Source organism: Tachyglossus aculeatus, chromosome 12 (assembly GCF_015852505.1).
Source record: "Tachyglossus aculeatus isolate mTacAcu1 chromosome 12, mTacAcu1.pri, whole genome shotgun sequence".
NCBI classification, from domain to species: Eukaryota; Metazoa; Chordata; class Mammalia; order Monotremata; family Tachyglossidae; genus Tachyglossus; species Tachyglossus aculeatus.
The window spans coordinates 33,221,709-33,249,707 of NC_052077.1; the positions used below are offsets into that span (position 1 = coordinate 33,221,709).

Below are 27,999 nucleotides of genomic sequence, written 5' to 3' on the forward strand. Positions count from 1 at the left end.
GCTGTCGTTCCTAACCAGATCCAGGAATGTGGAAAGCTGAGAGCTCAATATTCTACTTGACTTTAGTACCGCTTCTCGTATTTCCATACCACAATGCCCTGGTTGGGGCCACAGTGCTGAGATATGTCAGTTGAGTAAATATCACTGAATCACTGTTGGGCCAGCATATGACCTTTCCGTTGCCAAACTGCTGTGGAGAAAGACACGCAGCGGGAAGAAGAAATCAGTCAAAACAGAAAGCAGTTTGGGGAAGTCAATTCCTGAATGCCAGGGCCATTGTACGGTACTCGGTATGCGCTGAAGCAATCCATTCTTAATTCAGGACCCCCGGGGAAGGTTTTAATGCAACTCTCAATATAGAGATATATGACACTAACTGCCCATTACTGTTACAAATTTTACCTTGGAATCTCTATCCTTATTGCGTAAGTGTGATGGATGCTTCTAAATGAATGTGATCATCCATATTGGATTAGAAAGTTTTCATCCAATATTTTATCTTTACCTGACTGAAAGCTTGGAAATTGCCAAATATCAAAATGTCAAATTCAGTGTCTTAGAGGCCAGAACCAGGAGGAAATTATAGAAACAGGCATTTCTTAGCACACAGTGAACCCTCGCTTTTCCACTTCTCTGGATTATAGTACAGTGCTCTGCACACAGTAAGCGCTCAATAAATACGATTGATTGATTGATGGATTAATAACATCAATTAAATCAATCAGTCAATCGATCCATCCTTAGTATCAAGTATGAGCTCTAAGCCACTGTTTGTGGAGCACGTATTGTTTGGCAGAGAACAATGGAAGTAAAAGACATGATGATTCCCATCAAAAAGCTTACAATTACTAGGACACCTAGACAGACACAAATTATTTACAATTAGGAGTGAAAACAGTCACACAAATTATTTACAATTAGGAGTGAAAACAGTCATACCTGTTATAACAAAAAGAGAAAGTTGCACAAATGAGTAAATGGGTGAGTATGTGAATTGATGTCAGTCAATTGTATTTATTGAGTACTTACTGTGTGCAGAGCACTGTATTAAGCGCTTGGAAGAGTACAATATAAGAGACACATTCCTTACCTTCAACGAGCTTCCAGTCTAGAGGGGGAGACAGACATTAATAGAAATAAATAAATGACAAATATGTACATAAGTGCTGTGGGGCTGGGAGGGGGGCGATGAATAAAGGGAGCAAGTCAGAGCGACGCAGTAGAGAGTCGAAGGAAAGGAAAAGAGGTCTTAGTCATAAGAGCTATGGGTGTCAGTAAATGCCTAAATGCTGAGATGGTTGTTGCAATGATGTGACCTGGGAAGAAGAGAGTTAGTCAGGGGTTGCTTCTTGGAAAAGGCAGGATTCCAGTATTCGCGGCGCTGACCGTGCAGGAACAGGGGCGGGCCCCCCTGTGACTGAGCAGGGCCAAGGCGGGGGACCCCGGCCCGGAGGCGTCGAGGCTGCGCCTCCGCATGGAGGCCCTGGAGCCCCTGTACGCCCTGGAGTTGCGCTTCCGGGTCCTGGAGCCGCACTTGAAACCCCTGCCCCCCGTGCACATCCCGCACCTGCACCCGGGAGCCCCCTCCCCGCCACTGCACCTTGCCCTGCGGCCCCACCGGCCCTACCCCGCCTGCCTGGCGGTCAGCACCCTGTACGCCACCCCCGCCGGCCTCACCTGCCATGCTCTCCTGCCCCTGCTGCACGTGGCCTTCGCCGACCTGTTCCTAACCTTTGCCCTGCCTGCCCCGGCGGAGGCTCGCGCCTCCCTCTTCGACCAGCTCTGGGCCTCGTGCCTGCCCAAAGGGGCAGAGAGCTGCGTGTGGTGACCCGTGGGGCCCGTGGAGCTGGAGAGCTTTGTGGCCGAGCACCTGGGGCCCTTCGTGGTGGTAGTCATGCCTCCCAGCAGCTTCCTCATGGCCATCCGCCTGCCTCCCGTCTCCCGCCTGCTCCTACGGGTGGAGGGGGCCGGCAGGACCAGGGTGCAGGTGGCTCTGAGGACGGACAACTGGGGGCTGCTCCCCCACGCCGGCGAGTACCTGCAGGGCCTGGTGGTGGCCGCCTAAAGGCCAGGGGCTGGGCCCCCAGACATTCCCCACTCTACACTTCCTCTGGAGCCACAAAGTTGTTGATGGGCAATTGAGAGACTGAAACTTTTTCTGTTACCCAGAGGAAAGGGAGCTGGGAGTTGGACCAGCCCAACCCCTGCCTCTACCTTCAGGGGCCCCGCACCTACTCTTCTCTGAGCTGCCACCCCATGGGATCCTGTACCCTCAGATGGGGCAACATGGAACCTCTTTCTTGGTCACCCCTTCCAGACTGTGAGTCCCCTTCTAGACTGTGAGCCCACTGTTGGGTAGGGATCGTCTCTATATGTTGCCAACTTGTACTTCCCAAGCGCTCAGTACAGTGCTGTGCACACAGTAAGCTCTCAATAAATACAATTGAATGAATGAATAAATGAGGGAGACTTAAATTCTTGCTTTTCATCAACTCATAATCTAGACTTGGGGTGAATTTTCCCAGGCAGGTCATTCCAGTGGATTCATTCATTCATTCATGCCATTGTATTTATTAAGCACTTACTGTGTGCAAAGCACTGAACTAAGTGCTTTGGAGAGTACAATACAACAGCAGACACATCCCACATTCCCTGCCCACACTGAGCTCTTATGTACCTCAACACTTAGCCGTATTACTGGACATCACTACAGTTTGGTATTTGCCCATCTTCCTTTCTGATTGTAACTGACACCATTGAAATGAAAAAGTGTTTCTGAATTACACAGGTATAGTGATCATACAGCTAGGCCTCATCTTTAAGGTCTGCTTCTCTCCAATTCAATTTTCTTCAAAAACTTGAGTGAAAGAAACATGAACCGCTTAATTCCTAGTGATTCAGGCCAAACATAGGTCACTACTAGATGTAAATTAGTGGAAATCTTGACCTGTTTCTCAAGAAATGATGCTTAATCACCATCTTTCTCCATTCTGTTCATGCTTTTAGCCAAGAGTCATTTGTGAGTCCTTCCTTATGGCATGTTAGAGGAATCTTTTTGCAGTTTGCAAAAAGTTTGCAGTTTGCCAATTGGTGGAGTGCTGTTGAAGAGAATCTCTAGGATTTTGAAACTACCTTTATATCCCAAGCATGTGGAAGGAGTTATTATTTCATCTTCAGAGGGAGGTGAAGTCTGATGACAAAAGAATGGGGTGAGGAATTGGGAGATCTGGGTTGTGATCCCAGCCCTACTGCTTATTAACTGAATGGTCTTGGGTTAAGTTGGCTCTGTGTACCTCAGTTTCTCCCTCTTGAATCTGTCCTCCCATCTTTTTCAGTGGGCTGTTGTGAGCACTATGAGCAATTTGGAAGAAGGTGGTGGAAAATGAATATATCTTGTCATCTGATAACCAGTTCAAGCAAGAATATTCACTGCCTATTTAGCTCTTGTTCACTCAGAAGGCTGGTTATTCAATTTGTGGATTATCTAGTCCTTTGCCTAGAAACACAGAATGTGGGAGACTGGGTCCTAGCCTCTTTACAGCTCAGTATCCCCAACTTAAAAATGATTATAACATTATCTGACTAAAATCCACAGATAATTACTGCTGATTACCTCCTCTTCCTTTTTTTCATCAGTATTTACAAAGATCGGATCACTGGCTAGGCACTTAGAAGTATGTAATAAAAGTAAAAGACTTTTCAGGAACATATATTCTAACAGGGAGTTTCTAAACTAGAAACTCCTCTCTAGACTGTAAACTCCTTGTGGGCTTATTAACTCCAAGTGCTTAGTACAGTGCTCTGCACACAGTAAGTGCTCAATAAATTCTATTGATTAACTGAGCACAGGCATCAGACACAAATTTTAAGCATACAATGCTAACAAAAAGAAAAAATATAGAGCTGTTTAAAAACCAAAGTAGGTGAAAGTGAATAGAGAAATAAATAGTGGAAGAAATAAACCTATAAATACACTAATGGGAAGAGACATGGATACAATGATATGATCAAAGAGATTGGGATTAGTATGGGCTGTAAACTTGTTATGGGCAGGGAACATGACCAGGAATTCTGTTGTGCTTTAAACAGTGCTTTGCATATAGTAATTGCTCAATAAATGCCATTGATTGATTGGTTGGTTGAAGGTGTTACTTATTTAGAAGGGTTTCAAAGGTGGGAAGACCTCTCTCCTTAACCATATTTTGCTGAATGAAGTGGGTAAAAATAAATCCTGAAGAGTAACATATTCAAGTCCTGAAGAAAATCTTTCATGGTTCTTTTCTGTTCTCTTCAAATGTGTCTTGACATTTCTCTCAGAGAGTCTTTCTCAAAACTCACTGTCTAATATTTTAGAAAAAGAGATGAATTGGGGTTTTGCATTCAGTATGCTATGGGATTTTAGGCAGATAATGTTATAATCATTTTTAAATTGGGGAAACTGAGCTGTAAAGAGGCTAGGACCCAGTCTCCCACATTCTGTGTTTCAAGCCTCGGTTTCTTATTTTTCTGTCCTCTTCTGCCACACTGTCACCATCCATGCAATCAAAGTAAAGTGTTCTCCTGAAAAAGGTGAATTACATCTTTCTGTCCTCTAATTTGAATCTCCCTTTTCTACATTTTCCCATTAATGGGCGTATCATACTATTATTAATGCATCTGAGCTGAAATAGCAACCAACAAACTCAGTACAGAAAAAAATTCAGCCAGGCGGTCAAGCATTTAAGTCAACAGACTTGATCTTTACCTCTTCCCTAAGGAATGTGTACTAAATACTTTTAATCCTCTGCCACAAAGCCCACAGAAATATGACTGTTGAGAAGCATAACTAAGTCAATGTCACTGCCTTAAATATGGTCTACAACTTCAAAACACCAGGATAACCTTGGGGGTCTCTTTCATTAAGAACCAATCTGTCAGGATTTGCCAGGTGAGAAGTGAATAGGATTTACTTCTCCTTCACCTTATTTTGAGTTATCAGTGGTTGTTAGTTGTACTGCTTCATAATTATGTTATCCAGTATTTCACTCTCAAGAAAAGCCGATCTCATCTATTTCACTGCCCATTCCTCACCCATGTCCTGCCTCTGGCATGGAAATCCCTCCCCTTTCATATCTGAGATCACACATTCCTCACCTTCAAAGCCTTATTAAAATCCCATCTCCTCCAAGAGGCCTTCCCTAAGTCTTCATTTCCCCTACTTCCCCTTCCTTCTGCATTTCCTGTGCACCCTCTGAGAGCTTGATATCTACCCCACCCTCAGCATTAATATACATACCCATAATTTACTTTAATATCTGTCTCCCTCTCTAGACTATAAGCTTGATATCTACCCCACCCTCAGCATTAATATACATACCCACAATTTACTTTAATATCTGTCTCCCTCTCTAGACTATAAGCTCACTGTGGGTAGGGGGTGTGTCTACCAACTGTTGTGGTGTACTTTCCCAAGTGCTTAGTGCAGTTCTTTGCACACAGTATGTGTTCAATAAATACCATTGATTGATCGACTGACTCTTAACAATGGGAACTATAGAAGAAAGAATGAACAAATAGACCACCACCAACATGGCATATGCATTATTGCAAACGCTTATTACCCCAAAACTGGTTTTGGATCGACAGTTGCTTTATTGGAAAATCAGGCATTAAAGTAAAAGCGGTTCAAAAATAATTGAAATAGTTCATGGCTTCCGTCGCACCATGTCAAATTCAACAAGGCTGTGGGAAACAAATAAGCTTGCTTCAAGAAATCTGCCTTCTCTTGACATCTTCTCTGACACTTTCTCTAAAGGTCATTAACACAGCACTGGGAACCAATCAGCAGCAGCTTTAAACTCAGTTTCCAATAAACAATGGAATCAGCTGTTGAGCTGATTACATAAGCGATATTTTGATTCCGGTTGCGACGGGTTTTTGAAAACACCAACCCTTCAGGCCACATCACGTTATAACTAATTCATGTCCACCTTATGGCTCCACATTCCTCTATTCTTCGATTACATTCTCTCCGAATCTTGTTCCACAAGAATGTCGGTACCCAGTTCCAGGCTTGGACGCATTGCTAGAGAGGAGAGCTGGGGGTTGGGCCGGAGATGGTAAAGAGCAGAGAGCAAACAGAGGAGTGAGGAGGCAATTTGGTTGCCAGGAAATATTTTGAGTCAAAACTTAATTATAAAACTAGACACAACTGAATAAATAGTTCCTGGCAAAAAATAATGTGTTACTTGTGACCCCTCAGCCCTCCAGCACACAGGATGGAGTTGAAGCCTCTAATTACAAAATGGGAACAAGATTCAGAGTGGGCCCGGTTTGATTATGACCGTGATGGCCCAGTCTCACCAAGCCTGTTATTTATTCTCTGGTTTCATAATAATAATAATAATGGCATTTATTAAGCACTTATTATGTGCAAAGCACTGTTCTAAGCACTAGGGAGGTTACAAGGTGATCAGGTTGTCCCATGGGTGGCTCACAGTCTTAATCCCCATTTTACAGATGAGGTAACTAAGGCACAGAGAAGTTAAGTGACTTGCCCAAAGTCACACAGCTTACAAGTGGCAGAGCCGGGATTTGAACCCATGACCTCTGACTCCAAAGCCTGTGCTCTTTCCACTGAGCCACACTGCTTCTCTAGCCACGCTGTTTCATGGCAGGCATGGTAGAGATGGACTTCGTAAATCCATCTGGAATTCACTGGTGATTGAAATTCCTGCTGAGTGGTGAGTTTAAGTGGGATGATGGTAAAAAAGGAAAGTGGAAGGCATCACTGGGGATCTTAATTATGATAATGATGAGGGTATTTGTTAAGTGCTTATTATGTGCCAGGCACTATACTAAGCTCTGGGGTGGATACAAGCAAAATGAGTTGGACACAATCCCTTTCTCATGTGGGGCTCCCGGTATCAATCCCCATTTTACAGATGAGGTAACCGAGGCACAGAGAAGTAAAGTGACCTGCCCAAGGTCACACAGCTGACAAATGGCAGAGTTAGGATTAGAATTTACGACCTTCTGGCTCCCAGGCTCCTGTTTTATCAACTGCCAAGCTGCTTCTCCTGTGTAGTACCCTGAACAAATAAGAGTTTCCTGCAAAAACCTGGCCCCACTGGCCAAGTAACGTTAAGAGATGAAGAGGCTCATTTTGAATCAGACTCATATCTGTCTGCCACCACCATGAGTTTGAGAGCAGGGACGGTGGCTTTGAGTTTTAGTAGATGTTCCCAACACCTTAGTACAGTGCTCACTCAATGGAGTCAGTTCCACCAGGACACATGTTTTCACTAAATGCTTTGGATAGCACTCAGTGGCAGGACTAGAGAAAGTTTTTCTAACAGAACATGTCTGTCTGGATTCAGCATGGTGTAGGGACAAACAGTTGTACACGTACATGCTAACAGACATACTCTTTTTTTAGCGGGGAGTACTGCAAGAAATGCAGCCTCCATGTACTAGTAGAACCGGGGGCCATTATGTTACCGATAAGACCAGTCGACAAGAGCCCTGGTGCACAAAATGGAGACCAAGTCACTTGAAAGAGTTAATCCCATTCCACTTCCTTCTATGTGGTCAATTTTTGTTTACGTTAAATCAAACATGGGTCTGATCCTAACAGGAATGCTTGACTGAAAGGCCCTGATTTTTAGACGTCCGGTTGCTTCAGTTGTCCCTTCATTTTTTAGGGGGTGATTACCCAGATCATTTGTTACTTATCCACCTCTGTCCCTCCTTCTGCCTGCCATTCTGATCTTCCACTGCTCCACTGCCACCTACAGTGGAGGATAAGCTAGGGAAAGGAAAGGAGGTGAAACTCATTAGAAAGAAGGGTAGAATTAGGGGAAAATTCAGATTTTTGGATTGTCTGTGGTATTCCTGACCCATTCCAGCATGAATTATCTCCATTCTGATCTTCCACTGCTCCACTGCCTCCTACAGTGGAGGATAAGCTAGGGAAAGGAAAAGAGGTGAAACTCATTAGAAAGAAGGGTAGAATTAGAGGAAAATTCAGATTTTTGGACTGTCTGTGGTATCCCTGACCCATTCCAGCATGAATTATCTCAAGTTAACTGTATTATTAGTTCAGAATGATATGGGCCTGAGTTATCAATGTCATATTTATTGAGCTCTGACCGTGAGCGCAACATGAGAAGCAGCACAGTTTAGTGGATAGAGTACGGGCTTGGGAGACAGAGGATGTGGGTTCTAATCCTGCCTCTGCCACTTGTCTGCTGGGTGACCTTGGGCAAGCCACTTAACTTCTCTGTTACTATGTGTCAAGCACTGAGTGCTGGGGTAAATACATGGGGCTTTCAGTCCAAGTAGGAAGGAGAACAGGTGTTGAATCACCATTTAATATTAATGTCTGTCTTACCCTCTAGACTGTAAACTCGTTATGGGCATGGAACATGTCTGCTAATTCTGTTGCATTATACTTTCCATGCACTTAGTACAGTGCTCTGGACATAGAGGGGCTCAATAAATACAACTGATTGATTGATTTTGCAGATGAGGGAACTGAGGCACAGAGAAGTTAAATGACTTGCCCAAGGTCACACAGCAGGTAAGTGGCAATGCTGGGATTAGAACTCATGTCATCTTACTCCCAGGCCCATGCTCTTTCCACTAGGCTACACTTCTTCTCTAGGCAACATTGTTTAGTGCTTACTTCTTCTTCCTCAGTTACCTCATCTGTAAAATGGGGATTAAGACTGTGAGTCCCACGGGGGACAATCTGATTACCTGGTATCTACCCCAGGGCTTAGAACAGTGCTTGGCACATGGTAAGCGCTTAACACATACCATTATTATTATTGATTGCTAAGCGCTGGGGTAAGTACATCATACTAGAGTTGGTAGACATGTTCTCTACCCACAAGGAGAGTACAGTCTAGAGGGGAAAGTTTACAGTCTGAGTTCAATTTTCTTGAATTATAAATCTAAAATTTAGGCAAGGTGGAAAGTTTTTCCAGACAAAATATCACAAATTAGATTAGACCTAGAGATTTCTCCAGGAACTAAGTAAGCACTAAACAATGTTGCCTAGAGAAGAAGTGTAGCCTAGTGGAAAGAGCATGGGACTGGGAGTAAGATGATATGAGTTCTAATCCCAGCATTGCCACTTACCTGCTGTGTGACCTTGGGCAAGTCATTAAACTTCTCTGTGCCTCAGTTCCCTCATCTGCAAAATCAATCAATCAATTGTATTTATTGAGCCCCTCTATGTCCAGAGCACTGTACTAAGTGCATGGAGAGTATAATGCAACAGAATTAGCAGACATGTTCCGTGCCCATAACGAGTTTACAGTCTAGAGGGTAAGACAGACATTAATATGAAATGGTGATTCAATACCTGTTCTCCTTCCTACTTAGACTGAAAGCCCCATGTATTTACCCCAGCACTCAGTGCTTGACACATAGTAAGCACTTAACAAATATCATATTTAATAATAATATTAAAAAGTATTGTGATCCTTTGTTTTGAAACGGGCATGTTCCTACAACAATTAGTCCTCAGATTTACAACCCAATTCGATTCTGTAAACTGCATCTTGAAGTTGAAACAGTGTAAGTCAGAATTAATTTTCCCATAGGAATAATGTTATGAATGAATGATTCGTTCCCCAAATTCTGTACTTAATTATAAGTGAATAATATAGCCTTCATTCATGTATTTTATATTGTGAATAGTGGTCATATTGATGTAAAACGCACATACGAATTAAAAATATAGTACATAGGGAAACGTAGTCTAGTACTTCACTATACAGTGTGCATTTCCTCTACCAACACATGATCTAAAAATGCATGGAGAAATTTTAAACCCTCCTGTTTTTACCAAAAAATGGGCTCCAGGTGGGAGTCTGATTGGGTGAGGTCCCAGGGAGTTTTGAAGTGATTTGAAGCTGTCTTGGCTGGAGTCTTTTCAGGAATCTTAATTTGGTGGCACTTGCCGCTTCAGACCCAGCAGAAGTGGCAGGGTAGAATGAGACGGCAGGGGCTGAATGGCAATCTCTGCTGTGTGCCATCCCCCTCCCTTTTCACTACCAGCACCCTCTTCCTGCTCCCATCCCACCCCCCTCCACCCTGTTTAGGGGCCGCAGGTGGAGGTAAGCCATAGATGTAGGCATGTCATTAAACAGGGAAGGTGCAGGGAGACAGGGCTGAAAACACTGCAAGGGAGAGCAGGAGAGTTGTGAAGAGGGAGGAGGCAAGAATTGCAAAGTTGGATCCAATAATAATAACAATAATAATGATTGTGGTATTTGTTAAGTGCGTTGGCACTGTTCTAAAGCATGCTGGGGTAGAAACAAAGCTAATCAGGTTGGACACAGTCCCTGTCCAACTTGGGGCTCATGGTCTTCATCCCTATTTTACAGATGAGGTAACCGAGGAACAGAGAATGGTAATGATGGTGTTTGTTAGGCACTTACTAGGTGCCAAGCACTGTACTAAGCACTGGGATGCTTACAAGGTAATCAGGTTGTCCCACATGGGGCTCACAGTCTTAATCCCCATTTTACAGATGAGGTAACTGAGACATAGAGAAGCGAAGTGACTTGCCCAAAGTCACACAGTTGACAAGTGGTGGAACTGGGATTAGAACCTGGGGCCTGCTAAGCCTGAAAAACGGGACCGATTAGATGTTGAAAGCTCATCTCGTTGTAACTCGGGCAGTCAGAGGGCAAGGACAGTATAGCCTAGAGGCAAGAGCACTGGCTTGGGTGTCAGAGGCCGTGAGTTCTAATCCCAGCTCCGCCACTGCTCTGCTGTGTGACCTTGGGCAAGACACTTAATTTATCTGTGCCTCAGTTACCTCATCTGTAAAAATGAGGATTAAGACTGTGAGCCCCATGTGGGGCAACCTGATTGCCTTGTATCTACCCCATTACTTAGTACAGTGCTTGGCACATAGTAAGTGCTTAACTAATACCATAATTATTATTATTACTTCTTTTTTAAAAAAGCAAATCAGAATTTCTGGGCTTTCAGGGCAACAGCAGGGTCAGTTTTCTGGAAGGCAGGAAAACAAAAGAAGTATGTTTGGAGGAGTTGAGGGAGGGTGGCCTTGGGGTGCAAGAGAGGCTCCGTGGTCTAATATATGGTCGGGCTTTGGAGTCAGTCACACCGGGTTCCTTGGTTTGGGAAAGGAAAAGAGCTGACCAGTAAAAGTAAATTGCAGCAGAACCCTCTGTATCTTTGTGAAGTCAGTCCAAGGCCATGAAGCATTTAAGAACCTCCTATTAAAGTATCAGGCAACTGGGGAAGAATTGTTAGTTGTCGCTAGGCTGATTGCAAGCCTAAGAGCAGATGAGAATGACTGTGGACTGAGAGTGGGGAGAGAGATGTTGAAATCATTACAGCCCCCTCATTTAAAGACTCTTCATTGCTCTGAAGACAGTTTAATCATAACAATGATTACATTTAAGTAGGTCACGCTGTAAGTTTGGTGAAAAGGATATCTTTTTTCATTTTACACAGTAAAATTGAAATTGTTTCTGGTGTTTGTAGCAAAATAAGGGTCATGAAGGAATAAATTTGAAGAAAAACGTGGATCAGCACACCAGTAGTTGGTTTGAGGAGAAAATAAACTCTGCGTGAACTAAATTCTGGGATTCCTCTTCTTCAATGAAATAAATTGTTGGTTTTCATCCATTTTCAGTTTTGCGGGGGGGGGGGGGGGGGTTGAGACACAAATTGAGTCCGCAATACACATTTTTGTTAACATTTAGGGAACCTCTTATCAGAGAAGTCTCTTATTACCCAGCAGCCAGCCTCTCACCTGCACTTTATTGCTTTAAAGTGACCCTTTCCTTTCTTTCTGTTCTGTTTCTGTCCTTGCATGTGGCCTGCAGATGGTTCTGTGAAGGAAAAGAGCTGCAGAACTCTCCCGATATCCAAATCCAGTGCGAGAGTGGAGACCTCCATACCTTAATCATAGCCGAAGCCTTCGAAGACGACACTGGGCGCTACACTTGTCTGGCAACAAACCCTAGCGGCTCAGATACAACGTCTGCTGAGGTGTTCGTTGAAGGTAAGGGATGCCTGCCTATTGAGGGCTGCTAAATAGCGGTGCTGCTTCAGTGCATTAGAGCTTGAAGGCCAGAAAAATCCCCTTTAAATTAAAACCACTTCAGCAGCATCAGGATCCAAACCTACTCCCCCCCTCAAAAGAAACATCTGAAACAAAATTGAATGGTTCTGATGCTTGGAGCAGTATATTGAATGTGTGGGTCACGATTCCTGACATTTTTTCCGTTAATTAAAAGCATTTTAGTAACATGAAATTGCATCTATGTTCATAACTAAATACCAAAAGTTACTTAGAACTTTTCTAGTGAATTTGAAATGCGGACTTACTTCAAGAATGGTTTCTATCAACTAAGGTTAGATTACATGACTCTGTGAAGAAATATTTGGAGGAATTCATTAATGATGGAGTACTTTAATGTGTTACTCTCTGAGTTTTATTGAATTATAGGTCTGTTTTCTCCTCCTTCAACTAAACATCTATTTTTCTCCCAAGCAATTTTGGGCCTAGCTAGACCTCTGGGGTGTTTAGGACTAGGGGGCCTGGGCGGGAGGGTGGGGAGTGTTGTAAATTCATTTTACAATAGCATTTCATCAACAATATGAAAACTCTAAACACTTGAAACAGCTCTATATGCATCATAAAACCTGGCAGGTTTAAATTGTTTCTGATACATAGGAAATCGCTCCCACTCAATGACACCAGCTTAATAATTAAATGCCATATAAGTGTGATGGTTAAACATTTAGGAGGATGAGGCAAGTGTCCAAACTCACCACCATTTCAACTGTGAACTTTCCACCCCTAAATTGCACCATGTTTTTTGTGATTCAGAAAAGAAAAAGATGGTATGTGTTTGTAAATCTAATTTTTCAATACCATCTCTTTCTTTCATGTGTATCCTGCAGCCCTGAATTCCTAAGAATTAGTGAGAAATGTTTTCATTCTAAAAATAACCTTATTGCAGTCATCATCAAGCTGACCCTTGTAGTAACTTGGTATGTGGAGGTAGTTAAATGTTCTGTTCTCTTAGCAAGGGATTTGATTGCATTGTGCTTGTTTATATGGTTCTCTGAGTCCAGCAGTAAAGTATAAATGTGTATGAAACTTCCCTAAAACAAAATGAATTGTACTAACGAGCCTGGTATGTTTGTTAGCTAATGAGGATCAGATTTGTTTCTAGAAACTTTATCCTTTTCTTTGATTGGATAAGATAAGCAGCGTGGCCCAGTGGAAAGGGTACGGGCTTTGGAGTCATAGATTAGAAGTCATGGAGTCAGAGGTCTTGGGTTCAAATCCCGGCTCCTCATATTGTCAGCTGTGTGACTTTGAACAAGTCACTTAACTTCTCTGTGCCTCAGTTACCTCATCTGTAAAAATGGGGATTAAAACTGTGAGCCCCCCGTGGGACAACCTGATCACCTTGTTTACCTCCCCAGTGCTTAGAACAGTGCTTTGCACATAGTAAGCGCTTAATAAATGCCATCATTATTATTATTATTAGATAAGTGAAGGATGTCATATCTAGTTGCTTATGGAAAGAGCTAGTTTTTTAAAATAAGTTGACTTCTTCATGGAAGCCATTCTGGGTTACAGGAAATGGTTCTTCATTAAAAACTGTTTCTGTGATTTTAGAGTTAAGAAAATATAAAATATGTTAATACCAAAAGGGACAACATTCTTACCTGTAGTGAATACTACCCAGAATAAAGGCATTAACAGGACCAGAATAATGTCACTTTTTGATAATGCTGAAACAAGTTGAAACACTGCATGGAATCAACAGTAAAATGGAGAGCTTGATAGATAGATAGATAGATAGATAGATAGATAGATAGATAGATAGATAGATAGATAGATAGACAACCTATTGAATGCAATGAGTGCTCACAAAGGTCTTTCCTAGGCATTTGGGATCTATGTGGATTAAGGAACAGGCAGGTTCCTGCCCCCAAGCAGTCTACAATCTAATAAAGAAAACAAGACAAATATGCCATGAACACGCACTGTACTTGTGTTTTTCTGTATGTAGGAAAATTACAAATGAGTTAGGAATGGATTAAGAGTAGAATTTGTTGGTTGGAGATTGTTGGAGGTAATCAGGAAAGGCCTCCTTCACAAAATGAGCTTTTGAACTGTGATGCTAAAGAAAGTAAGCATGTGGCTAACCGGGCAGGATAAGGAAGGCTGAAGCCAATCTGCGCAAAAGGGTCACATTAAGTGAGGGCTTAAAGCCAATTTGTGGGAATTTTCAAAAACAATTAAGTATTAGTGGTTTAACTCACAACCAATCAATCAGTGATTGTTTATTGAACACTTACTCTGTGCATTTGAGAGAGTTTAATACTACAAAGTTGGTAGACACATTACCTGCCTACCAGGAACTTACAGTCTGGAAGGGGAGACGGACATTAAAACAAATTATAGATGTGTCCTTAAGAGCTGTGTGGCTGAGGGTGGGGTGACTATCAGGGGCTTAAGGGGTACAGGTCAAGTGCATAGGCGACACAGAAGGGGGAGGAAATGAGGGCTTAGTCGGGGAAGGCTTCTTGGAGGAGATGTGATTTTAATAAGACTTTGAAGGTGGGACGAGTGGTGATCTGTCATGTGTGTGTTTAGGGGGTGCATGGAGGTTTAGGTCAGACGGAGGATGTGATCAAAGCGTCAGCTGCTCGATTGTTGAGATTGAGGTACAATGAATAGGTTAGTGTCATAGGAGCCAAGTGTGCAGAATGGGTTGTAGTAGAAAATCAGTGAAGTGTGGTAGGAGAAGACACACTGATTGAGTGCTTTAAAGCAAATGGTAAGGTGTTTCTCTTTGCCCTGGCGGTGGATGGGCAAGCACTGAAGATTTTTGAGGAGAGGGAAGATGGGAGCCGAATGTTTTTTAGAAATATGATCCAGGCAGCAGAGCAAAATAAGGACTGGAGTGGGGAGAGAGCGGAGGCAGGGGGTTCAGTGAGAATACGCAACAGGATATGATTAATTGTTGGATCAGTGTAGTATAGTAACAGTTTGGATGGAGAGGAAAGGGCGGAAAGGGAGATGTTGTAAAAGTAGAACCTACAGGATTTGATGACAGATGGAATGTGTGGGTCGAATGAGAAAGATGATTTGAGGATAATGCAGAAGTTACAAGCTTGTGAGAGAGAGAGGAGGATGGTGCGGCCTACAGTGATGGGAAAGTCAAGGGGAGGACATTGGGTGGAAAGATGAGGATTTCTCTTTTGGACATGTTAGGTTGTAATCGTCAGTGGTACATCCAAGTAGAAGGCAGGAGGAATTGTAAGATGATAGGGAATGAGAGAGGCTGGACATGTAGACTTGGGAATCATTTACACAGAGATGGTAGTAGAAGTGAATGAGTTCTCCCATGGAGTGGAGAAAGATGGAGAGTAGAAGGGGACCCATAATTAAGGCTTGAGGGATTTCCACAGTTGGGGGGTGAGAGGAAGAAGAGGAGCCTGCAAAAGAGACTGAGAAGGAACAGCCAGAGAGAGAGGAAGAGAACCAGCAGCATGACATAGTGGATAGAGCACAGGGTTGGGAGTCAGAAGGACTTGAGTTCCAATCTTGGCTCCACCAAGTATCTGCTTTGTGACCTTGGGTATGTCACTTCACTTCTCTGTGCCTCAGTTACCTCATCTGTAAAATGGGGGTTAAGGCTGTGAGCCTCATGCGGGACAGGGACTGTGTCCAACCTGATTAGTTTGTTTCTACATCAGCACGCTTAGAACAGTGCCTGGCACATAACAAGCGCTTAACAAATACCATAAAAAAAAAAAAACTCAGCAGCATGGCCCAGCGAGAAGCAGTATGGCTTAATGGATAAAGCATGGACCTGAGCATCAGAGGGATATGGGATCTAATCCAGATTCTGCCACTCTTCTGCTCTGTGACCTTGGGCAAAGCACTTAACTTCTCTGTACCTCAGCTACTTCATCTGCTAAATGAGGAATAAAACTGTGAGACCCCTGTGAGACATGGACTGTGTCCAAACTAATTAGCTTGTCTATACCACGGTGCTTAGTACGGTGCCTGGCACAGAGGAAGCACTTAACAAATACAATACATAAATAAACAAACCAGGAGAGGACAAACCAAGGTTAGATAATGTTTCCAGAGGAAAAGCCTGGTCCATGGTGTTGAAAGCAGCTTAGAGGTTGACAAGGATTAGGATGGAGGAAAGGCCATTGGATTTGGCAAGAAGACGTCATTGATGAGAAGGCAGTTTCCATCCAAGGTCAGACCAACTAGGTTTGGATGCTAGATGACCTGAAAGACGGAGTCTCTATGATCCAATAACAATTCCCAGGGCAATTAACTCTTCCAAAACCAAATGTAAATACTCTAGGAAAAGGGTTCATTTGGCCTTAGGAAATGTGTATCCCGAGAACTGGAAAATTCTGTATTTAAATCCCTAAAACGAATTATGGGAAGTAAAGATGGAAAAGCACATCAGATTCTTTTCTTAATGTTTCACGAACACCTTCCACCAGAATCTAAGGTCTTTGAAGGCAGGGATCATGTCTACCAAGTCTATTGTATCATTCTCTCCCAAGCACTTAGTAGAGTGCTCTGCACACAGTCAACACTCAATAAATACCAATGATTGATTGGATGGCTCACAGGAAGACCTTTGCGATCTTTTCATTTTCTCTAAGACTAAACTAAACTTGGAGGTAGTCTCATTGAATTACTGCTTTCTGCACTATGTCATTATACATCACATCATAACAGTGATTATTCAATCAGAAAATACAGAACATGCCTTTTGAATCTCAAAGTTAAACAAAAACACTTCTCTCTAATTTATCAGGTTCCCAGCCTTCCAGTACCCTCTTGTTCAAAGTTGCCTGTTTGTTATTACCTTAGCTAGTGTATTGTTCTAAAATTCTTGGATTAAATTACAGGCAAGCAAAGGGCAGGGATCAGTTATATTGAAATGTTTACTTCTGAGGACAATCTAATCAAGACAATGGTAATCTAATCAAAGAAAATGGTAATCATTAGAAAAATCAATGGTATTTATTGAGCACTTGCTGTAGAGGATAAATCCATTTGTGTGAATTTGCATGTTTCTGGTGAGGTCACTGGGTGATCAATCTCACTAGATCTCGGAGCATAAACAAGTACTAGGAAAATACAGCCAGGCCCCGGTCCTCATTATGGGAAAATTCCACTGAAGCCATGTGATTTGCCATTAATGGTACTCGCCTTGATTCAGAAATGCTTAAAAAGCCAAGGCAAAAGAGAATGTCTAAAGCTCTCTACCCACCTTCTCTTCCTTCAAATGATGGCTGATTTTGGAGGCAGAATTATACCCTGGTGGATTAAGGAGAAGATGTGCGTCCTCATATTCCAAGAAAGCATGGTGGTAATAGTTACATTTCTACCTCGCTGCCTTTGAGCAGAGTCCCGGTCTATTAGCACCAGACAGTTTCCATAGGTTCATATGAGATAATAATAATCAGTTCCCAAGACCCAGGCGGTGGCACGCCCTGAAGAAAGAGTACACCGATACCCGAGACCAACTCCTGGGCAGATGCAAAGCAGATGACCAACAGGAGGAGCTGGGATGAGAGAATGTTCCTCCGTCAATTGTATTTTATTGAGTGCTTAATTGAGGGAGAGAGAAGGAGCAGTTGCACACTGACAGAGGGACGGACCTGATCTGCCACCTTGTCCTGGAGAGACTCCTGTGTCACCTGATATGGAAGGTGACTTTGAGTTCTAGCTGGGCCTGGGCAGGTGAAAGGGAAATGGAAGAGAAACCAAGCAATGATCTGTTGCCCAGAGCACAGAAACTCCTCTGAGTAGGTACTTTTTTTTCCCCTCATGAAAAGAGAACTGAGATGGCTTTTAAGAAGGAATAGTATTTTCTGTTGGGGCTAAAATGGCCTTTTGGGTACTAGAGGGACACGGCCTAATGGGAAGATTTGAAGGCTCAGGCCTTACCAGACTGAGCCCCCTTCCTTCCTCTCCCACTCCTCCCCCTCCCCATCCCCCCCGCCTTACCTCCTTCCCCTCCCCACAGCACCCGTATATATGTATATATGTTTGTACGTATTTATTACTCTATTTATTTTATTTGTACATGTTTATTCTAATTATTTTATTTTGCTAATATGTTTTGCTTTGTTCTCTGTCTCTCCCTTCTAGACTGTGAGCCCACTGTTGGGTAGGGACCGTCTCTATATGTTGCCAGCTTGTACTTCCCAAGTGCTTAGTACAGTGCTCTGCACACAGTAAGCGCTCAGTAAATACAATTGAATGAATGAATTAATGAATGAATGAATGAATGAATGGGAGATCTGGGAGTCAGAAGACCTGGGTTTTAGTCCCAGTTCTGCTGCCTGCCTCCTGTGACCTTGGGAAACTCACTTGACCTCATCTGGAAAATGGCAATAATTAAACCCACTCTTTCCTTACCTCTATGTGAGTTTTATGTGGGACAGGAGCTGTACCTGTCCTGGTGATCTTGTATCTACCTCAGTGCCTAGCATAGTGACTGGCACAAAGTTGGCCTTTCGTAAGTACCATCATTATTTTTCCTAAAAGGTGAGTTTGAGAGATCATAGACAGTGTGACCTGTCATCATATTAGCTTTGTTAAAAAGAGACATTTTCACATGGCTTATTTTAATCTGGAGGCTAGAGGCATCGGGTGGAACGTTGTTCTCTCAACCTGAGTGAATTTTTGGTATCTTGAGAAGACGTTTTTTAGTCTATCACTTTAATATTGCCCTGAACTTTTGAGAAACAGGACACTAAATAATAATTGTGGAATTTGTTAAGAGTTACCATGTGCCAGGCACTGAACTAAACCCTGGTGTGGATACAATCAAATAGGGTTGGACACAGTCCCTGTCCCAGTCCCACATGGGGCTCATAGTTTCAAACCCTATTTTACTGATGAGGTAACTGAGGCACAGAGAAGTGAAGTGACTTGCTTGATGTTGCACAGCAGACAAGTGGCAGAGCTGGGATTAGAACCCAGGTCCTTCTGTCTCCCAGGCCCATCTATTAGGCCATATTGCTTCTATATGAAATCAAGAAACCCTGCAAAATAGTCACCTGAAAAAGAATAATTTAAGGAACATTAGATAAATGTGTCTCCTTCTGAAGAGTCCTTTGAAAACATAATTCTTGACATTATGCTTGAATTCTTATCTCACCCCTGAAGTTTTTTCACATTTTATCTCGAGTCAAAGTCCAATGGCATTAAAATAAGGTAGCCTGTGATTTGTCTATGAAGCTGTTGATAAGGAGATACTCACCTGAAGAAAAAGTTATCAATGTGTGTGTTTAGTAGCAATTCAGAAACTACAGAGCTCTTAAATTCAACACCAAGACCTCTAGGATAGCAGCGTGACCTAGTGGAAAGAGCTCGGACATGGGAGTCAGAGGTACTGGGTTCTAATCCCAGCTCTGTCAGTTGCCTGTTGAGTGCTCACGGTTTACAAGGGGGAGAGAGACAACAAAACAGATTAACAAAATAAAATAAATAGAATAGTAAATATGTACAAGTAAAATAAATAGAGTAATAAATCTGTACAAACATATGTACAGGTGCTGTGGGGAGGGGAAGGAGGTAGGATGGGGGGGATGAGGAAGGGGAGAGGAAGGGGGGCTCAGTCTGGGAAGGCCTCCTGGAGGAGGTGAGCTCTCAGTAGGGCTTTGAAGAGAGGAAGAGAGCTAGCTTGGCGGATGTGTGGAGGGAGGGCATTCCAAGCCAGGGGGAGGATGTGGGCCCGGGGTGGATGGCGGGACAGGCGAGAACGAGGCCCAGTGAGGAGGTTAGGGGCAGAGGAGCGGAGGGTGCAGGCTGGGCTGGAGAAGGAAAGAAGGGAGGTGAGGTAGGAGGGGGCGAGGTGATGGACAGCCTTGAAGCCGAGAGTGAGGAGTTTTCGCCTGATGTGTAAGTTGACTGGTAGCCACTGGAGATTTTTGAGGAGGGGAGTAACATGCCCAGAGCGTTTCTGCACAAAGATGATCTTGGCAGCAGCGTAAAGTATAGATTGAAGTGGGGAGAGACAGGAGGACGGGAGATCAGAGAGGAGGCTGATGCAGTAATCCAGTCAGGATAGGATGACAGATTGAACCAGCAGGGTAGCGGTTTGTATGGACAGGAAAGGGAGGATCTTGGTGATGTTGTGGAGGTGAGATCGGCAGTTTTTGGTGATGGATTGGATGTGAGGGGTGAACGAGAGAGCAGAGTCGAGGATGACACCAAGGTTGTGGGCTTGTGCAACAGGAAGGATGGTAGTGCCGTCAACAGTGATGGGAAAGTCAGGAAGAGGGCAGGGTTTGGGAGGGAAGATAAGGAGTTCAGTCTTGGACATATTGAGTTTTAGATGGCAGGCAGACATCCAGATGGAGATGTCTTGAAGGCAGGAGGAGACAAGAGCCTTAAGGGAGGGAGAGAGAGCAGGGGCAGAGATGTAAATTTGGGTGTCATCAGCGTAGAGATGATAGTTGAAGCCGTGGGAGCGAATGAGTTCACCAAGGGAGTGAGTGTAGATAGAGAACAGAGTATTGAGAACAGGGAAATTGAAGTACAGAGAAAGAACAGAGGAATCAAAGTATTGTTTTGAATGCAATTACAAAGGAGCGGAGCATGACTTTTTTTAAGGACAAATATAAACACCATGAACAATAATCGTTTTATATTTTCTTTCAGGTGCTAGCTCTACTGATTCTGAGAGTGAAAGTATAGCTTTCAAACTGAACCCTGGAGCTATGCCACAGTAAGTGTATATGACTGCATCAATAATACCAATTATCTCTAATCAGGATTGACAACTAAAATGTTTGGCTAGATTTCTATGCCCCCCATTAGTGCTATTCTAAAAGAGGTCAAATTGTTGTCGATCAGTAATCAGGTCATTTCCATTAAAGCATAGCACTCACCTGGAGATTTGAATTCTGTACCCTGAGTTTAAGGTTAAATCCAAAAGCAACTGTAAATTAATTTAATAGTAAAATATATAAATGGAACACAAAGTGATGTGAAGACTACAGTATTCTTGAATTGTCTTTTCTCTGTAAGACTCAATTTGTGGATAAAATCAATTAACTGATGTTTACTCAGGAATCTGTGAAATTTAATTACAAGGATAGTAATAACAGAGAAAATATTTAAGCACCTTACTGTGTGCAGAGAACTCTACAAAGTGTTGGGGGAAAAATATCCAGATGGGAACGCACACAGCCTTGATCCTCATTCATTCATTCAGTCGTGTTTATTGAGTGCTTACTGTGAGCAGAGCACTGTACTAAGCGCTTGGGAAATAGCAGCGCTTAGTTCAGTGCTTTGCACACAGTAAGCACTCAATAAATACAATTTAATGAATTCTACACTGAAAGCCTCCAATTCTTCAGAGTGTTTGCAGATTACATGCTTCAGTCTGTTTGTATAGAATATCCATTTTGTCCATTTTCTAACGTATAACCAGGGAAATTCTTCACACTACTTTCCAAATTCACCATTAAAATAAGGAGTAGAAGTTGGAGTTCTGGGTGGCCAGTGAAAGATTTTTATGAAAACTCTGAGATGCAAAACCTTACCGAGTCCACAGGAAGTTTACTGGGAGTCCTTGGAGAATTGATATTGTCTCAAATTAATCCTATCACTGCTATCAATCCCACTAGATGTAAAATCCTTGAGGGCAGGGGACATTTGATTTGCTTCTTCTGTACCTTTCCAGGCATTTAGTACAGTGCTTTATACTCAGTAGGTATTCAAGAAGTACCATTGATTGGCAGCCTGACTGAAAATTTTCATCTTCTACTTTCCAGAGCCCAAAAGAAAACAACCTCAGTCTCCTTAACAATAGGATCGTCTTCCCCAAAGACTGGAGTGACCACAGCTGTGATTCAACCCATATCGGTTCCGGTTCAACAGGTGAGAATGATGTATGATCGTATCACCTGACACTGTAGCTTTAAGGATTTGGTATTAATAATAATAACGGCGTTTGTTAAGTGCTTCACTATGTGCCAAGCACGGTTCTAATCGCTGGAGTGGATATACGATAAGCAGGATTTCAAATGTATTGTTTCAGGAAATTTTATTTTAAATGAGCTAATGATAGTTAATACAGATTTAATACAAGTAAAAGTGTATATTTAAATCAAATGCTGATGTAGTTCCTAGCTCCCAAAAGCTTAGGACAGTCTAAGGAGTAATAAGACTGGGAAAAAGCAAGCATTGTGATCTGCTGCAGTAAGCTAGTGAGACTACGTGAGTTATAAGGGTTTCCCTTCCGCCTTTCTCCCTTTTCTTTCACACTATTAATCCAGTACAACCACAGACATCCTATTTATTAGTCAGTATTCCCAGCCTCCCATTTGGAAACTCTTTTCTCCAAGAGGAGTTCTTCTAAGAGAAGAAGCAGTATGGGCCAGTGGATAGAGCACTAGTCTAGGAGTCAGGAGGACTTGAGTCCTGAGTCCACTAAGACTTATTTTTTAATGAGGTAACTGAGGCCCAGAGAAGCAAAATGACTTGCCTAAGGTCACACAGCAGACAAGTGGCAGAGCTGGGATTAGAATCCAGGTCTTTCTGATTCCCAGGCCCATGCTCTAGCCACTGGACCACACTGCTGCTTGTAAATAGTACAAAATGTACAAAAGTCCTCATAAATAATCTACTAACCCATTCTCTTCCCAGTGAAATACCTGGGTCATAAAATAATTATCCTTCACCCAGCAGAAACTTGAAAGTGCTCTGGGTATATTGGCAGGGGGCAAGCAGCCCATGAAAGATAGACAGCATTAAAATCATTACAAATAAGATAGCTAAATCAAATACAGTTACTTGGGTGGCAAGCCGTGATCCTGAAAAATTTATCGACACCCACTCATGGCTGTACTCCGGTCTTCACCATCTCTAAAGTGATCGGTAACTCATGAAATCTCTTGTGATACACTGCCTTTACTCAGGAATGGCCTCATCAGTTAACATTCACTGAATGCTCACTCCTTGTGCTGCCCAGGTCATGAAATTTGAAGCAGCTAGACAAGACCCCCAGTTTCAATTCCAGCATTTACATTCTGTTTCTATAGATATGTTTATTTTCATAAAGTTGTGGAATATGAACTACGGAATGTTGATTTTTAGATGAGGTTTAGAGGAAACATATGACTCCCAAAATTATGCCCAGGTCTCTTATTCATACATTCTCTAATCGCACATAGAGATGATATTGGGGTGTCTCCTCATCATGTAATAGGAAACAGTTCTGTGTGCATGGTAAAGTTCAAAGTGCTTAACTAACTGTTTGCTATTACAATCCCTAAAAGAACCCCATAAGGGGAAGAGGTTGGATCTCTCTTTCACAACAGGAGAAATGAGAAACAGAAGCTTAGAACCATGCTAAAATCCCAGAACAAGTTAACGATGAAGTCAAAAATGAAAGAAAAGGTTTTCGGAATTCCAGTCACATGCTCTAATCATCAAATATGCTGCCTCTCTCCATATCTTTAGATCTGAAGAGACCTGCCTATTACATTTAATAAACGTTATGAGGTTCATTATAATGGGCATAAAAAGTGTGCATCTGGATGTGGGATTCCTGGTATTGCTAAGTGAGCAGAAAAGGGCTCATGAAGTACTCGTAAAATATTTTCAAGAAATGAAATCTGACTTTTCCTTATGTCAGACAGTTTTCTTCTCCATGAGGTTTGGCATTCGGGAGTAATAGCAGCATCTTAATTTAGGGGTGCATATGTTAAGAAAGCGAAATTCTCCTTCCAATCTTAATGGAACAAAAATACTGCCCATTTAAAATTAAGCCATTAAAAACTGGATCAGACACTTTCCTCCTAAATTGGAGCAGAAGCTGACGCTGCTGACTAAACTGTTTCAGGCTGGGTTATGGGTTTGAGAGTATAAAGTATAAAGAGAAGCAGCGTGGCTCAGTGGAAAGAGCCCGGGCTTTGGAGTCAGAGGTCATGGGTTCGAATCCCGGCTCCACCGCTTGTCAGCTGTGTGACTTTGGGCAAGTCACTTCACTTCTCTGGGCCTCAGTTCCCTCATCTGGAAAATGGGGTTTAAGTCTGTGAGCCCCACGTGGGACAACTTGATTACCTTGTATCTACCCCAGCGCTTAGAACAGTGCTTTGCACATAGTAAGCGCTTAATAAATGCTATTATTATTATTATTATAAAGTAAAAAGAGAGAGTATAAAGCAGCATGGCTCAGTGGAATGAGCCCGGGCTTGGGAGTCAGAGGTCGTGGGTTCAAATCCCAGCTCTGCCACTTGTCAGCTGTGTGACTTTTGGCAAGTCACTTAACTTCTCTGTGCCTCAGTTCCCTCATCTGGAAAATGGGGATTAAGACTGTGAGCCCCACGTGGGACAACCTGATCACCTTGTATCCTCCCCAGCGCTTAGAACAGTGCTTTGCACATAGTACGTGCTTAACAAATTCCATTATTATCGTTATCATAAAGGAACTTAGACTTCAGGAGAACTTTGTAAAAGCATTTGCAGAAGTCCCTGTACTCCAAATCTGTTTGGTAATGGCATTAAGTCCAGAATTCCCAGAGGACGCAGGGAAACCCAACCTGTAAATATCACCATGATCAGAGAAAAGGAACAGATGTGGAAGAGGGAGTTTTGCCCAGTGATTGCAATGTAAGAGCAGCCTTGCAGGATGATGTATGGCTGAGGTTTCTAAGAGATAGACAGAACCCAGCGTGGGGGGTTTTCTTTCCATCTTCCCAGAGATATATGCGTCCCACATTCTGATTTGCTCCAATTTTGATTTTTCAGGTTCAGAGTCCCACGTCGTATCTCTGCCGATTAGATGGCGCCAACCCGGCCTTCTCTCCACCCATTTTTACTAAGGTTTGGCATCTGCTCTGCTCCTTCTCTGGATTTACATTTTGGAATCTCACCCCAGTTTACTGTGACCTAACGCAATGATTTTTCTTGTGACCTAATGCAATGATTTTTCTTTTGTTGTGCTGTTTGCTAAGCGCTTCATTCATTCAGTCGTATTCATTGAGCACTTTCTGTGTGTGGAGCACTATATTAAGCACGTGGGAGAGTACAATGTGCTCAGAGAAGCAGGGTGGCTCAGTGGAAAGAGCCTGGGCTTTGGAATCAGAGGTCATGGGTTCAAATGCCGGCACCACCAATTGTCAGCGGTGTGACTTTGGGCAAGTCACTTAACTTCTCTGGGCCTCAGTTACCTCATCTGGAAAATGGGGATGAAGACTGTGAGCCCCTTGTGGGACAACCTGATCACCTTGTAATCTTCCCGGCGCTTAGTACAGTGCTTTGCACATAATAAGCGCTTAATCAATCAATCGTATTTATTGAGCACTTACTGTGTGCAGAGCACTTTACTAAGTGCTTGGAATGCCATTATTATTATTATTATTGTTATTATTATTATTATTATTATTATTACAATATAACAATAAACAGACCCATTTCCTGCCAACTTACTATGTGCCAGGCACTGTACTAAGCGCTGGGTTGATTACAAGTTGGACACACTGGGGAAAAACTGAAAAGCATCAGGGTAAGATCCAGAGAAGCAGTGTGGCTTAGTGAAACCACCACAGGCCTGGGAGTCAGAAGGACCTGGGTTCTAATCCTGGCTCTGCCACGACTGCTTTCTGACCTCACGCAAGTCACTTCATCTGTAAAATGGGGATTAAGACTGTGAACCCTGTCTGGGACAGAGACTGTGTCCAACCTGATTAGCTTCTACCCACCCCAGCACTCAGTACAGTGCCTGGCACATAGTAAGTTCTTATCAAATACCATAAGAAAAAAAGCATTATTTTTTTTCTTACCCACTCAACAGAAAACACTGTCTTAGAAGTGTGGGGGACATACAGAGAAGTGTAACACATGATCCCCTCCCTTGAGGTTGGGGGAGAACACCAGACATAAACTGAAAGCAATAGCTAACAATGTGAGGATTATAAGGAAAACTATATGTAATATAAGGGTGAGTATGAGTAGTAGCCACAGGTGGAAGAATAAGTCCGAAGGCTTGCATTTCCTGTTTGCTTCCTAGTTGATTCCAGTGAATGAATACCAGCTTGATAGCAATCATCTGGGGTGGCTCTGAGCTATTCTTCTTCTAGGGGGTCTGGAATCTGGGCACTGTCAGCAGGTAGCAAGATGATGGGGAAAGCCTCAGAAATGATCGATCAATCAATCATTTGTACTTATTGAGCGCTGATTCTGTGCAGAGCACTGCACTAAGCACTTGGGAGAGTACAATATGACAATATAAGTGACACATTCCCTGCCCACAACAAACTTACAGTCTAGAGAGGGAGACAGACATTGCTATAAATAAATAAATTAGAGGTATGTACGTCAGCTCTTTGGGACTGGGCAAGGGAGTTAATAAATGGAGAAAGTCAGGGTGATGCAAGAAGGAGTGGAAGAAAAGGAAAAGAGGGCTTAGTCAGGGAAGGCCCCTTGGAGGCAGTGTGCCTTCAAAAAAGTCGGGGAGAGTTATTATCTGTCAAACACGAAGAGGGAAGGCATTCCGAGCCAGGGGCAGGATGTGGGTGAGGGCCAGAATCTGTCGGTTACGTCCTTGTGAGTCCCATGTGGGGCAGGTACTGTGTCCAACCTGATTCACTTGTATCTACCCCCATGCTTAGAACAACCAATCAATAAATAGTATTTATTGAGTGCTTACTATATGTAGGTCACTGTACTAAGCCTTGGGAGAGTACAGTGCAACAGCATTAACAGGCATTCAGCAGGAAGAGACATTACTATAGATAAATAATTTGTTCATAATAAACAGCACTTGCCACATAGTAAGCACAAAGATCGTAATAATAGTAAACCTACTTGGGATTGCCATATAGATCAAGAGCTCTTCAGCAAGACTAACAATCTGCGGTTCCAGAAACATAATCTTGCTTGCTCATGTTAGTTTGGCCTTACAGGTTAGGTTTTTCTTGTGCAGATTTTGACCAGAATAGTAATTTTCCATTTCAAAACCCCTTTCAAAAAACACTCCTGTCCCACGATGACAAAGCCTGAGTGCCAGGCTGGAGAATCTTGTTGCTTAGTCTCAAAGAGGAAAAACAACTCAAGTGCATGTCCCATGGGCAGTAGGTCAGACCCTCACCTGTAAACATTAACTCCAATAGCAAGAGACCAGAAAAATTACTGTATTTCCTATAGACAAAATGCTCAAGTGCACAAAAGATTTTTTTTCTCTGACATACTCATCTTCACCATCTTCATCCTGTGAAGGGCAAGTCTTCAGAATCTCAAAATCACAACTCTTATGAACATCAAAAAGATTAGGAAAAAGACTTCCCATTTTTCTCCAGCTAGGTGGATGGCTGGGATAAGACATTAAAAATATGCTATCTTTTAATTTCTAATCTTGGATATCGAAAGCAAATTTCTAGGGAAGTTTTTTGAAATCTATCTTCAGTGTACCCTTACACTTCAAAGTCCCATAAATCAATCACATTAAAAGTCGGGGAAAATGAAAAGCAGATGGTATTTTCATTATAAGGCCATACTCTAGGACTAACAGAAATCAGGGTAGGCCGAAAGGAAATCAGGCGGTTTCTGCTTCTCTGTTCCAGTTGCTTTTTGTCTAGTTTTCAAAGAACCTCGGCTTGACTGGGAAAAAAAAACTCTTTGGTTTCATCCTTGCAAATACATATATATTCTGTTGGTTTATAAGCATGGGTAGGATAGAAGAATGTGACTGGAAGTGAGAGGCTTAGGACTGGAAATCCTGTATATATATATATATATATATATATATATATATATATATGTTTGTTTGTACATATTTATTACTCTATTTTACTTGTACATATCTATTCTATTTATTTTATTTTGTTAGTATGTTTGGTTTTGTTCTCTGTCTCCCCCTTTTAGACTGTGAGCCCACTGTTGGGTAGGGACTGTCTCTATATGTTGCCAATTTGTACTTCCCAAGCGCTTAGTACAGTGCT

General features: G+C 42.6%; 1 protein-coding gene across 3 annotated transcripts in view; it reads left to right on the forward strand.

The window, feature by feature from the left end:
• PALLD (palladin, cytoskeletal associated protein) overlaps window positions 1-27,999 on the forward strand; it is a 454,922-nt gene that overhangs the window by 160,224 nt on the left and 266,699 nt on the right. For all 3 annotated transcript variants that reach the window (XM_038755083.1, XM_038755084.1, XM_038755085.1), the window contains exons 2-5: window positions 11,853-12,031; window positions 20,711-20,777; window positions 21,829-21,934; window positions 24,809-24,883. In XM_038755083.1, coding sequence (XP_038611011.1) covers window positions 11,853-12,031; window positions 20,711-20,777; window positions 21,829-21,934; window positions 24,809-24,883 — 427 coding nt within the window. The remainder of the gene's footprint in view (window positions 1-11,852; window positions 12,032-20,710; window positions 20,778-21,828; window positions 21,935-24,808; window positions 24,884-27,999) is intronic.